General features: G+C 32.0%; 1 protein-coding gene across 1 annotated transcript; it reads right to left on the minus strand.

The window, feature by feature from the left end:
- Nucleotides 1-3,938: 3,938 nt before the first annotated feature.
- LOC127700728 (NADH dehydrogenase [ubiquinone] 1 beta subcomplex subunit 9-like) lies at nucleotides 3,939-13,311 on the minus strand. Its single transcript, XM_052204341.1, has 4 exons — nucleotides 13,160-13,311; nucleotides 9,228-9,370; nucleotides 8,634-8,689; nucleotides 3,939-4,155 (listed from the first exon to the last, which is right to left on the minus strand). Exons 1-4 carry the CDS (start codon nucleotides 13,270-13,272, stop codon nucleotides 4,024-4,026), a joined length of 444 nt encoding a protein of 147 aa, XP_052060301.1. The 5' UTR covers nucleotides 13,273-13,311; the 3' UTR covers nucleotides 3,939-4,023.
- Nucleotides 13,312-14,760: the final 1,449 nt, after the last annotated feature.

A 14,760-nucleotide genomic window follows, 5' to 3' on the forward strand; every position in this document is an offset into this window, starting at 1 on the left:
ACAGTTCAACTTATACTGACTGTTGCATGTTAATTTCAATTGTTAAAACATAAATTATTTGATCATTAAATGTTTTAATATTTATTTTTAATCATTTGCATGGTAAATGGTGTTTTTTTTTTTTTTTTATATTATACGATAAAATAAGGAGATGTTGTATGATTGTGAATGAGACAACTATCCACAAGAGCTAAAATGGTATGGATTTCAGCAAGTAACTATAGGTAACTGTACAACTTCAACAATGATCAAAACCCATACTGTTTAGGCAGCTATCAAAAGCCCCAAAATGAAAAAATGTGAAACAACCAAGGACCTGATTTATGAAAAAACAATAAGCAAAACACAATATTAAGATAACCACTGAATTACAGGCACATATTGAATGAGGTGAGGTTAATCATGTTTGTGATCTCTCAACCATATGCTAACCTGGGACAGTGGTATAACAGAACATAAGAATAAACTGTAAAAATCAGTTGGAAGCACAAAAAAAAAAAACTAGTATAAAGACAAAAGACACAGAGTACTGATCTCAAAGTACTCACAGTTATTGAAAGCTTTTTCAAATTAATAACAACTAATAAATAACTCATGTTCTCCCAGACCAAAGTATGAATCAGTACACAACACAACCAACAGATATAGTGTAATGAGATCATAAACAGTCTGAGTAAAAACATAACCTTGTGCAATGCCAAAATAAAAAAATACCGACAGGATGAAGAACCAGTTATGTGTCAATTTAACAGAAACAAAATCAATGTTACTACTGATAAAAACAATATTCAAAGATCTTAATACTGTTTCCTGATCTTTGATACTATAAGCAATAGATCAACTGTATTTGGTTTATTGAATGATTGTAAGGTGTACAACTGCAAATCCAACTTGCAGATTTTATCTGACCTTGGCCTCATTTTCATGATTCATTGGTCAATGTTAAGTTTTCATGTTTGGTCTGTTTCTCAGTTACTAAAAGCTATAGGTAATCTATATTTGGATTTGGTGTATTAAAGGATTGTAAGGGGTACATGTTTGTTTGGCAGGTTTCATCTTACCTTGACCTTATTTACATTGATCATTGATAATGTTAAGTTTATGTGATACTTGTAGTAAAGCCTTTATCTTAAAGACTTTCAACATCAATTCAATCAGGATCAGTTAAATAGCTGAGACATTTCAGCTTGTGCACTCTTATTAAACTAATTTAAATTTTTCATTTAAGGATATACAAGTTGAACTATGAGCTATTGCTCACAAATGATATCCCCGCTATAAGAATTCTGTTAACACTAATTTGATGGGTGATGGATGTGAAAGAACATCACACAGTATACCATACTCAAACAAAGCTTGATATTAGATTTTAAGTTACTCTGATTCTTAGTTCAAGAGAAAAATGTGATGAAAAAAATTTCATACATGGCTATTATGTGCAAGAGTATATTAGAAATAAATTAATAAGTATTTGGTTGTGATGAGGGATGAATACGAAAAGGCATCACACAGTATAGCATGCTCACTTGCTATCCGATACCAAATTTCAGGAAGTTCCTGAGAATGGATTTAATACATTGAACCAATGAACCATAAAAATGAGGTCAAGGTTAGATGAAACACACCAGACAACATGTACACATGAAATTGTTCCATACATCAAATATAGTTGACATATAGCTTATAGTATCTGAAAAACAGCCATAACCCTTAAATATTAACATTGACTTATGAACCATAAAATGAGGTCAAGGTTAGATGAACCCTGCCAGACAGACATGTACACCTTGCTGTCTTTCCATACACCAAATGTAGTTGACCTTTTGCTTATAGTGTCTGAGAAACCCACCAAACTACAAAAATTTGAAATTGGCCAATGAACCATGAATATGAGTTCAAGGTCAGATGAAACCTGGCAGTCAGCCAAGCATACATTACAATCATTCTATACCCTAAATAGTTGACCTATTGCTTATAATATATGAGATGCAGACTTGACCATGAAAACTTAACCTTCATCACTGATCTATGAACCCTGTCTGACGGACATGTTGACCTTGCAAGGACCCTATATACCAAATATAGTTATCCTGTTACTCATAATAAAGTTGGGTTTTTTCAAGCAGTTGCTGAACGATGAAAATGAGGTCAAGGAGAATAGACATTTGACATACAGAAACTTTGTAACATAAGGTATCTGCATTCAAGGTATGAAGCATCCAGGTCTTCTTCCTTCTGATATATAAAGCTTTATAGTAATCCTAGTGTCCCTCATTCTGCAATAGTCACAGAATAGACAAAAATTTAGGGATGAACTCAGGTGCTCCTGAAGGGTAATCAGTTCCTACTGAGGATAACTAGAGACTTAAGGAGCCTGGATGTATATTGCCCAAATTAATAAAAACTAAAATTTTTTGGTATGTCTTGATTTTTGGCTGAAAAATTAAACCAAAAATATTTGGAGTGGGCTCCACAGAACCCTGTATATCGTCTGTGATTGCTACTGTAAACGTAAAAGTCTAATACTGACTGCCAAAAAATAAGTTCATTTATCAGTAAAACAAATTCTGTTTAAGTTTTGTAAAAATTCCATGATATAAAGTTTTTGATGCAGTTAAAATTAAATCCAGGCATATATGTGTAAATTTTAACTGAAAAATAAATTAAGTCTGCTTTTGCTCTGGAAAATGTATTTTTATCACGAAGAGATATCTTTCGAAGTTTTTAAGAATTCTATGAAGGTTTGATAAAGTTATTGATGTCAAAAAACCTTACACTGTATCTAAATGTCAACTGCCAAGAAAAACTATTATAGTCCACTTATCAGTAAAATACTTAATAATGATAAAGAAAAAACTCTGGATACAGTCTTTTCATCAAATAAAATCTTCTGCCCAAGTTTCTTAAACTTCCATGAAGGTTTGACAAAGTTGTTGATGTATATTGAATACTTACTATACAGACAGAACCTTAATTTTGATGACACTGACTTTTGAACATAGGATCCCCATTATGTTACTTCCACGACTTTCATTACAGGCTTAACAAAGCAAATTTCAGACAATGATAATATAAAGGACTTTTTCCTTACATTGTGATTGGTAAGAAAATAATAATAAAACAATATAAATTGGTGCCTGTGAAGTTTAGAATTTTTAATTACTTTTTTTTAGAAATTGACATGAGAAATGTAATCTTCATTATAAATGACTCTTTTTATTTCTTTAGATGCTAAGCATTCTAATGTCCATTTTGATGATATTTCCGTTCATGCATCCTTTTGCTGTTGACTAACAGTTCATATTTATAGGGAGAAAGTTTAGAATCAACAACCATGTTTAACCCTTTCAAATGTCTCCTACCTTATTTTCCAGGAGCCTATTTCTCATAGACAATCATTACCACATCTTGTTTCTATTACTAAAATTTATTTAACACTGGTCTACCACTTCCTGTTTCCTGTGTGAAAAAGTGAAACTGCGAGCTACTGCTCACTGATGATACTCCCAGCCCAAATACTTGACGGTAAACAGGAAGTTGTTGAGTGATGAATCTGAAAATGCATCACACGGTATAGCTGACTTATATAAACACTGAAACCAAATTTCAGAAATCCTTGTAATGTAGTTCCTGAGGAAAATGTGACGAAAATTTTCAACTTGGATGTCATGTGTAAAATGATATAAGTGTTCGGTAAACAGGAAGTTGTTAAGGGATGAATCTGAAAACACATCACACGGTATTGCTGACTCATATAACCCCATAAACCAAATTTTAGAAATCCTTGTAATGTAGTTCCTGAGAAAGATGCGACGAAAAATATTCATGGGATGGACGGACGGACAGACAGAGGTAAAACAGTATACCCCCCCCCCCCCCTTTTTTAAAGCGGGGGTATAATAAAAAAGATATCACATAGATATAATTAAATGAACCCATTTTCTATAAAGATTTTATTTTACATAACACAAAACAATTTAAAAGTACTCAGCATACTTCAATCAGTATTCTATAAATATATAATTAAGACTGTTCTGTAGCATTGCCGCCATACTTCTTTACCCATCTTTCTACAAATTCTCTTTTCCTTATATCACGTCTGGCAAAATAATCTGGGTATAGTGCCTTCTCCCTAGGATGCCACATGTCCAATAACTAAAAGAAAAAAGTATAAATATTATTAGAAGACGCTAAAATTTCACATCTCAAAAACTGATTATTTAGTTGAAATTAAAGAACCTTTGTGAGCACACTCACATACCCCACACTCCACATTGTCACTGGGCAAACAAAATCTCACCAGTTCAAAGACTCATAACTGCTACAAAAGTCAACTGATAATAATTTCTTGTGGATATGTACATCTACATATAATGTCCTCATTGAATACAAAGTTTCATGAAATTCTCATGTGCGGTTTCAGAGGATTTATGATGATAAACTGTCTAGTATAATTTAAATTCTTAAAAATTCAAAGCTCAAAGGGGCATAACACTTAGAAAAAAAATTGAATCATAATTTCCTGTTGATATGCACATCTTCATAGAAAGTCTTTATTATCGGAGTTGTGATGACAAACTTTTGCAGTAGTATATTTCAAATTCTTTAAAATTCCAAGTTCAATTGGCATAAATCTTAGAAAATAAAATGAAGAATGTGTCCCCGCTTGAAAATATACAGACATAACTAAAGAACGGCGAAAGTGACGTCAGCAAAATTTGAACTGAATCTGTGTTTGGTCGTAATAAGCATTGTGTATAAGTTTTATAGCATTTGATTAAGGAAAACAAAAGTAAGTGTGTAGAAACGACAAATTTAGCAATTTTTCCATTAATAAAGGGACATAACTCAAGAACGGTTAAAGTGACGCCACCCAAATTTGAACTTGATCTGTGTTTGGTGGTAAGCCTTGTGTATAAGTTTTATAATATATGGTTGAGACAAACAAATGTAAGAGTGGGGAAACTAAAGACTAATTGTTGGCTGTATGTACAGACAGACTGATGGACAGGTCAAAAACATTATACCCTATGCAACATATAATAAAAATGCTTTGTGACCATGACTGATAAAATTGCATATTCATATCAATGTGATGCTCCAGAAATATTTGTGCTTACAAGATTGAAGATACATAAGCAAGCAGAGAGACAGAGTCATTCCTAAATATCTCCCATTAATAGGGTTATTAAGTTGACATTGTTTACTCTAGGTAAAATATTTGGTATTGAATAATTACATGATAGGGTAAGGTAATATTGAAAGCTTTCTTGAAATTTTGTGGACTGAACATGTTATTCATTGGCTAGTTCGTCTAGCCACATCTCTATCCCCAAATTTTGGCCTGTATTATACATTTCCATGTATTCAATATATGGAATTAGCTTCAGCATGTTGAGTTTCCTTTAAATTTTTATTTGTTGTCCCTTAAATTGTAACTAGCCACTATTGTCTACATGTACCGTATATTATCATTAAAATAAAATGCTTTGCTGGGGCGCAGCTTGATACGACCGCAGAGGTCGAACCCTGAACAGTTGGGGCAAGTATGGACACAACATTCTAGCTTGATACAGCTCTGAATTTGGATTGTTATTAAATATTTGATACAGCATAGGTTTCTGACACAGAAAGAATGTGGTCTAAGAACTTGAATTTTTTTAATTTACCTATTATGGTCCAATGTCCAAAATCAAAATACATGGTTAGATTCAGCATATCAAAGAACCCCATATATTCAATTTTTGTTAAAATCAAACAAAGTTTAATTTTGGACCCCAACTTGGACAAACTTGAAAACTGGGCCCCAAAATCAAAAATCTAAACACATGTTTAGATTCAACATATCAAAGAAACCCAAGAATTCAATTTTTGCTAAAATCAAACTAAGTTTAATTTTGGACCCTTTGGACCTTAATGTAGACAAATTTAAAAAACAGGACTTAAAATTAAAAATCTAAATACATGGTTAGATTTGGAATATCAAAGAACCCCAATAATTCAATTTTTGATGAAATCAAACAAAGTTTAATTTTGGAGCCTTTTGACCTCAATATGAACCAATTTGATAGCGGGGCCCACAAATAAAAAATTCTAAATTCATGGTTAGATTCAGCATATCAAAGAACCCCATATATTCAATTTTTGTTGAAATCAAACAAAGTTTGATTTTGGACCCCAACTTGGACAAACTTGAAAACTGGGCCCATAATCAAAAATCTAAACACATGTTTAGATTCAGCATATCAAAGAACCCCAAGAATTCAATTTTTGTTAAAATCAAACTAAGTTTAATTTTGGACCCTTTGGACCTCAATGAAGACCAATTTAAAAAAACGGGACCCAAATTAAAAATCTAAAAACATGGTTAGATTTGGCATATCAAAGAACCCCAATAATTCAATTTTTGATGAAATCAAACAAAGTTTAATTTTGGACCCTTTTGACCTCAATATGAACCAATTTGATAGCGGGGCCTACAAATAAAAAATCTAAATACATGGTTAGATTCAGCATATCAAAGAACCTCATATATTCAATTTTTGTTGAAATCAAACAAAGTTTAATTTTGGACCCCAAATTGGACCAACTTGAAAACTGGGCCCATAATCAAAAATCTAAATACATGTTAAGATTCAGCATATCAAGGAACCCCATATATTCAATTTTTGTTGAAATCAAACAAAGTTTAAATACTGGACCCTATTTTGGACCAACTTGAAAACTGGGCCCATAATCAAAAATCTAAACACATGTTTAGATTTGGCATATCAAAGAACCCCAAGAATTCAATTTTTGTTAAAATCAAACTAAGTTTAATTTTGGACCCTTTGGACCTTAATGTAGACCAATTTAAAAAGCAGGACCCAAAATTAAAAATCTAAATACACGGTTAGATTTGGCATATCAAAGAACCCCAATAATTCAATTTTAGATGAAATCAAACAAAGTTTAATTTTGGACCTTTTTGACCTCAATATGAACCAATTTGATAACGGGGTCCACAAATAAAAAATCTAAATACATGGTAAGATTCAGCATATCAAAGAACCCCATATATTCAATTTTTGTTGAAATCAAACAAAGTTTAATTTTGGACCCCAATTTGGACCAACTTGAAAACTGGGCCAAAAATCAAAAATCTAAATACATGTTTAGATTCAGCATATCAAAGAACCTCGTATATGTATATTCAATTTTTGCTAAAATCAAACAAAGTTTAATTTTGGACCCTTTGGACCTTAATGTAGACCAATTTAAAAACTGGACCCAAAATAAAAAATCTAAATACACTGTTAGATTTGGCATAACAAATAAATAAATGTGATCAAAGATTTTACAAATCTAATGCACCATACTGTGCAATTAAAGATTACTTCTTGAAATTTTTCAATATTTGAAATTTGAAAAAAAAATAATATTTGAAGAATAATTCTTTTTAATTTCTGAAATCTGAAATGAGAAAAAATTGACCCCCCCACAATTTCTTTTTATCCCCCCCCCCCTTTTTTCCCCCAAAAAATTCTTTCCCTCAAGATATGGTCATAATCTCAATTCAAATTTCCAATGGAGTTGGCAACCATAATTACTCATTTAAATTTACCATAGTGCTAACTTAATATATTTTATAATAGAATTAATAAAAATATAGTGTCAAATCTTTCATATGGATTTTTTTGTAAAAAAAAAAGATGCAACATTTGCAGATATTTTTACTGGTCTTCCTTTATAAATATGCATTTCTTTAAACATAATTTAAAAGCAGTGTAAGGGAAGTAACCAAAACGTTGTATTTGGATTACCTCCCTTACACTGTTTTAAATTATCTTTATTGTTCATTGACCATTACTTTATACATATTTTAAAAGCAGTGTAAGGGAGATAATTTCAATGATGTATTTGATTTATCTCCCTTACACTGCTTTAAATTATGTTTTGTATTAAAGTATTTGTCCATTAACCAGGACAACCTTGTTTTTCCCCCTTTTTTGCCCCTAATTCCTAAACGGTTTGAGCCATAACCCCCCAAAGCAAATCCTAACCATCCCTTTGTGGTATGGAAACTTGTAGTATAATTTCAGAGAGATCCATACACTGTTCCACAGTTATTGTCTGGAAACTAGAAAATGCTTATTTTTGGCCCCTTTTTGGCCCCTAATTCCTTAACTGTTGGTACCATAACCCCCAAAATCAATCCCAACCTTCCTTTTGTGGTATTTAACCTTATGGTCAAATTTCAAAAAGATCCATTCACTTAAACTAAAGTTAGAGTGCGAAAACCAATGTGTCTTCGGACAACGACGACGACGACGACAACGTCATACCAATATACGACCACAAAATTTTTTGCGGTCGTATAAAAATTGACAAAATCATTCACCTAGTTGTATGATCATTATTACCAAGTTTGTATGTCAATATTAAATAGGTTTGTCATTGGTAAAGTAAAAACATAATTGAAAAGTATTTTTCCTCCAGGGCATAATGTTACATTCCCACTGACTATAAAACATTCATGAAAATTTTGACTTGGATGGAGAGTTGTCTCATTGGCACTCATACCACTTCTTCTTATATCTATATATGAGGTTTACATTCTTGACAAATCATGTAACAAAATCCTATAAACTTACAGCATCTGGTTGCACTGGTACTCTGTCATATGCAGCTCCACCTGGTGCATGGGCAACTGTTAAAAAAAGAAAGATAATTACTTTCACCTGCAATATAGGCTCACTGTATTAAATAAATTTTGTTTCCAGTAGAAATCAATTAGTCTTGATATAAACATCATAAAGAGAGAAAAAAATCATTAAAAGGACAAATTAAAAGTAACACTGTGATCATGGTGATAGCATCAAGCTGCAAAATCAGAGATTTTTTCATACATAACTCAAACTTTCATGATTTTGACTTTGCAAAAGTGAAGCATATCATTAAAACAGGGATATTTACAGCAATTACATATTATTTTCACATTTAATTTTTCATAAAGAAGGGACAAAAACTGTAAAAGAACTACAACAAAATTTGGATCAATGATATTTGTTAATGTCCACTTTTTTTAAAAAAAAACATCAGATTTGTTTGTAAAACGAGACCAGTTTTAAACTACTAGACTAATAGACAAAAATAGAGTTTTATGACATTTTCCCACAATCCAACACTAACCAAATTAATTTTTGTTTAAAGATACAACTAAACCTTGTAGTTAACAATATACATACACTTTAATGGTACAGTATGCCAATTTGCAAGCATTTTTGTTCGTCCATCTTTCAGTAGTTGTCTTGATTTTACAATATCTTTTTCATCCTTGTTTTTATCAAACTCAGCTCGTAGACACACTGCTTGATAGCGATAAAGTAATCTGTAAAATATAAGCATTCTTAGACAAAGTTTAATGATACAAGTTGCACTGTTGTTTTAATTATGCAGCATTCAAGCTAAAATAATTGTACACAAAAAAGTTGATTCAACATGGTTTCTGTCTCCAAAAACTGAGCACAGCCTGATATGACCAAAAAAGAAGTTTATGAGGTTAATTCTCTTCTTTTGGGGTCATTAATCTGAAAACTGCTTTAAAATCTATTAATTTCCCATATGATCATGATGATTCCCAATATAAATTTGGTTAATGGGTTGCTGCCCACAAAAGCACATTCTGAATATGCAGAAGTTTCTATTCTAAGAAAACTATACAATGTATATCCACGTAATATTATATTATTGAATGAATTTAGAATAAAAGGGTTTTCAAGTTGTACTTTAATTTATAATGTTCATACATCAAAAAAAATTGCATTTATGTAGCCGAGGAACTGTAGCTGTTAGATCCTTATGATATTTTCTGACAATTTAGGGGCCATTATGTCAAAACAAAATCATAACGACATAAGAGCTACGGTTCAGCAGTTAGCATTGACGTAACAACAGTCTACACGGTTAGCCACTAGTCTAATGCCCCAGATAAGTAAAATTTAATTCGGACTAGTAAGTTTTTGCAAAATTTTGTTAAGACATGTTAGACACATAAGAAAAATTCGTAAGGGTTCCGCGGAACCCAGTGTCTCGCCTACTTTTTGCTGTTAATCACAGGCTCAGCAAAAATGAGGAAAAAAATTAATAAAAATATTCCTCTCTATACTATCTTTTGATTGTAAGTAGCTTCTGTCCAAGTTTGGTAAAAATCCAGGATAGTTTATGAATCTAATAAATGTTTTAAAAACTTAAACTGCAGACTGTATGTAATGTTAACTGGAAGAAAAACTTAGTCCATTTTTAAATAAAATACGGAAAAAATGGAACAAAATTTCCTTCTAGATACTAGCTTTTAATCATAAACAAGCTTCTGTCTAAGTTTGGTACAAATCCAGGATAGTTTAAGAAAGTTGTTCAAATTTTAAAAACTTTAACCACAGAGTGAATGTAATGTTAACTGGCAGAAAAACTAAGTCCATTTATAAGTAAAAAACGGAAAAAATGGATTTTTTTTTTTACAAAATTTACTTCTGGATACTAGCTTTTAATCATAAACAAGCTTCTGTCCAAGTTTGGTACAAATCCAGGATAGTTTAAGAAAGTTGTTAAAATTTTAAAATCTTTAACCACAGAGTGAATGTAATGTTAACTGGCAGAAAAACTAAGTCCATTTATAAGTAAAATACGAAAAAAATGGAATTTTTTTTTACAAAATTTACTTCTGGATACTATCTTATGATCATAAACAAGCTTCTTTCCAAGTTTGGTAGAAATCCAGGATAGTTTAAGAAAGTTATTAAAATTTCAAAAACTTTAACCACAGAGTGAATGTAATGTTTCCTGGCAGAAAAACTAAGTCCATTTATAAGTAAAATACGGAAAAAATGGAATTTTTTTTTTACAAAATTTACTTTTGAATATTATCTTATGATCATAAACAAGCTTCTGTCCAAGTTTGGTAGAAATCCAGGATAGTTTAAGAAAGTTATTAAAATTTCAAAAACTTTAACCACAGAGTGAATATTTGTGGACGCCGCCGACGACGACGACGACGACGACACCGACGGAATGTAGGATCGCTATGTCTCGCTTTTTCGACAAAAGTCGAAGGCTCGACAAAAATGTTGAAATATTGGTCTTCGAACTAGTAGTTGGAAAAGATAAAAAAAAAAAATTGGTTCAGACTGCAACAATAAGTTAAATAACGCAATGTAACCGTAGACAGAAATATCAGAGGCGGATTTAGAGGGTTTTTCAGGGGGCCCTGGAAAAATATTGGTTGATTATATAGGGAATGACTGGAGCGAGCCCCCTCTTATGAAAATTTCTGGATCCGCCACAGAATATTATTGTTATGTTTGTAATTACAGAGCTCCAGATAAGAATTCACAAATTGGGGTTTTTACCCACCATATTTTATGTAATTGAGTGAAAAAGTTTTTTCAATTGCATTATTAATTCTAATTCACCCCTCAAGCAAATATCAAATTGAGTTTTTCACCACCAAGCTCCTTAATGTACAATGATGTATTGGGTTTTTTCATCAACAAGATTTAGGTTTGTTATAATGAAATTACATCAAACCGAGATGTTCATCCATCTTAAATATGTTTCTTTCATTATATATGTGATAGCTGTTTCATTTAGTTTATACCCGTACGAGCAATTGTTCGTTTAATTTGTGTCTAGTTTAAACCGTTTTGTATTTTCTCTCAACTTACATAAACTGGTGTCACTAGTGGGACAGTAACTAATTACTTTTCTAGAGCACATACTATCACCTGTCAGTTTGTTTGGAGTAGGTGTAGCTAAGTTTTTAGACTTTTATGTAGTATTTGTGAACATTGTGTCCTGTAAGACAGTCTACCAGTCCTATCAACTGTTTGCCAGACCTACTTTTTCTTTAAATTCCCATAATTGATTTAAGATGCACCTTAAAACCTTGACTAGAACTACCAGGTTAAGGATATGACTGGGGGGGGGGGGGGGGGGGGTTAATGACTGAAACTACATTCAATTTAAATAATCCTGCAACATCAAATTAATAAATGACAATGTTGTACTGCACTTGCCAATAAGACAACTATCTATAGCATAAGAACAATTAGACCAAAAACAAAGAAAGTGGCAAGCTACATTAACATGTAAGTCAAAACGAATATGTGTGTTCACTCATCAACTAAAATGAAGAAGAAAAAAAATTACTCTTTTAAAACTAAAATAATACTTGAATGTTTTTGTTTAATTTTATTTACATAAATCTGGTCTTTAGTTGTCCCTTATTAAAACTTTTGGTTTCCATTGATTTTCAACTATATAATTGATTTGGCCTTTCACTGTTCCGACTGATTTAGTTCTTGCACCACTGATTAGTCATCATGGTCATATGGAGACCAAACCCGTGTTGTACTAACAGTAACAATTAATGTTCTCGTTCAGGCATGCATACTAGCCCTGGATGCGACATTGCACGAACCTGTGCGTCCAACGGACGCTTCCTGATAACACTAGCTGAGTTTCGTTATCATCATAATTTTCCTTCAGCTATCAAAAAGAAGCTGAAAACATGCTCCTATTCAATATATTTACCGAAAATTTACTTTCGTTTTAATTCATTGCTATGTGTAACGATAAATCCTGATCAATACGAAAATAATTATGATCACATGACTTATGCTAATTGGATAAATGCAGAGAAGATCGAAATATGTGTATTTGATGTAACGCTCTATTTTTAGAACGAAAGGACATTTCCAATCATAAATATTACAAAAATAGATTTACGCGACGACAATGTAATAGATAAGGGTAAATAACGCACACGATAGCGACTAGAAGGGTTAAGAACGCATGGTTTTGACATGTAATTGGGTTTTCCTTTGCATGAATTGGGTTTTTGAACGCTGCAATCGTCAATTGAATTGGGTTTTCAATTTTTTTTTATTGCGTTATCACGCAAATACACAGCTTATCTGGAGCTCTGTAATTAATCAGTTCCTAACGAGGGGCGCCCAACGCGATCTTGCAATTGGGCAATTGGTCTTAAACGTAACAAGTTTTCATCGTAATCGTAGCTAAGTAAAACATTTTGTGTTTGTCCTTGAGCAGTGTTCATGGTGTTAAGTGTGGTTTATTTTTTCTAGACTAAGGTTAGCATTATATATCAAAGAATTTCAACCTTCCGTAAGTAATATGTTCTGAATATTTGCTTTCTAACTGTCTGAGTGCTTCCTTGTACAGAGTTTTGACTTGTCTTGCATGGGAAATCAGCTCTGTTTGCAGAAAGGACATCGCGAACAGGCGACTGGTAACCGTAACGCAAACGTAAGGAGGAAAGATTATCAATAAACCGAAAACTAGTGCGTTAAGGATAACCGAACATATTTAGAACAACATTTTTGATTGGTGTAAATTAATGTATACTAAGGTTACATTGATCCCGTAAACGATAGATACATATATATTTTTTTTAGTTTCTTACATCTTAATATTTTTAGTTATTGGCATCAGAATGAAAGATGAATGAGAAGAATCTATGAATCGGTTATTCATCTTAATAGTAATTATAATAAAAAAAATATTGCACGCTTGAGTATATTGTACTGATACTAGTACTGATGATGTAAAATTAGATTGTGTAAAGTCTGAAAGGCTACTTTAAATAACTATCGATAACTCTCTGTCATGGTCTGAGCAAACACATGCTTTAGTTTCAAAAAAAATATCTACAGATTTTTCCAAGGTGAAATATGCGCTGCGTAAGTAATCATCTTTAAATAAATTCAAAAACTTGATAAATTCTTGGTCTGGCAGCTCATGACAATGTCTCGCCTACAAAACCAGTTAACTCTGTTTGTTACTCATTGTATTTAGATAACTGCTTTGTTTTCAACATGACATTTTTTTTGTAAACTTAAGTTATAGTGCTTCTGCTATTTTGTGCTTATTTTAGTTACTTAACTAATCTTTTTTAATTGTATGTGTGCTTGACTTGATATGTATGTTTTCAGGCTTGTTGTGCTTTTGTTTTGTCGGTTTTAAAAGCTCTTCAGAGCCGTTATGTTTGTATAATTGTATTGCATATGTATACTTACTTTAAATAAAGCTTTATGTCTATGTCTTATGACTTATACACTATATGATAGAAGTAGAAGACTGGTTAAATCGTTTGAGACATTATCTGTAAGAGGGCCACCGTTTAATATTCTATTTCATTTTATATTGCGGATTGAATATATATATTTGATTTCATCTATAATTGCTACGCAATGATATCCTGCATTTTGTGTTATATATATTCATTTTCATCTTGTCTTTGGCAAGATTATTTATTTTCAGGTCTAACCAGGCAAGGATATTCATTTTCAAAATACTCCTCTCACCCCCACAAAATCAAATGGTCGTCCCTTTATACAAGGGTCTCTTGTTATATATATTATTATGAAACTAGTTTGCTTATAGTTGATACTTAATGTGTAATATGGAGTAAAACATCACTGCAAAAAGCGCTGCAATAAAATTGAGAATGGAAATGGGGAATGTGTCAAAGAGACAACAACCCGACCATAGAGCAGACAACAGCCGAAGGCCACCAATGGGTCTTCAATGCAGCGAGAATAATTCTGAATGCAAAACATGATGTTATTATCTGTTTTGATGTTAATTACATGTAACAACTTGGCTAGCTTACTATAAAAATACAATTGTATGTCATAGAGGTATAATGGGGGTATACATGTATTGATAATCATACTCCAGGTTGTTTTAAAATCATCTCAT

Source organism: Mytilus californianus, unplaced genomic scaffold, assembly GCF_021869535.1.
Source record: "Mytilus californianus isolate M0D057914Y unplaced genomic scaffold, xbMytCali1.0.p SCAF_5, whole genome shotgun sequence".
NCBI classification, from domain to species: Eukaryota; Metazoa; Mollusca; class Bivalvia; order Mytilida; family Mytilidae; genus Mytilus; species Mytilus californianus.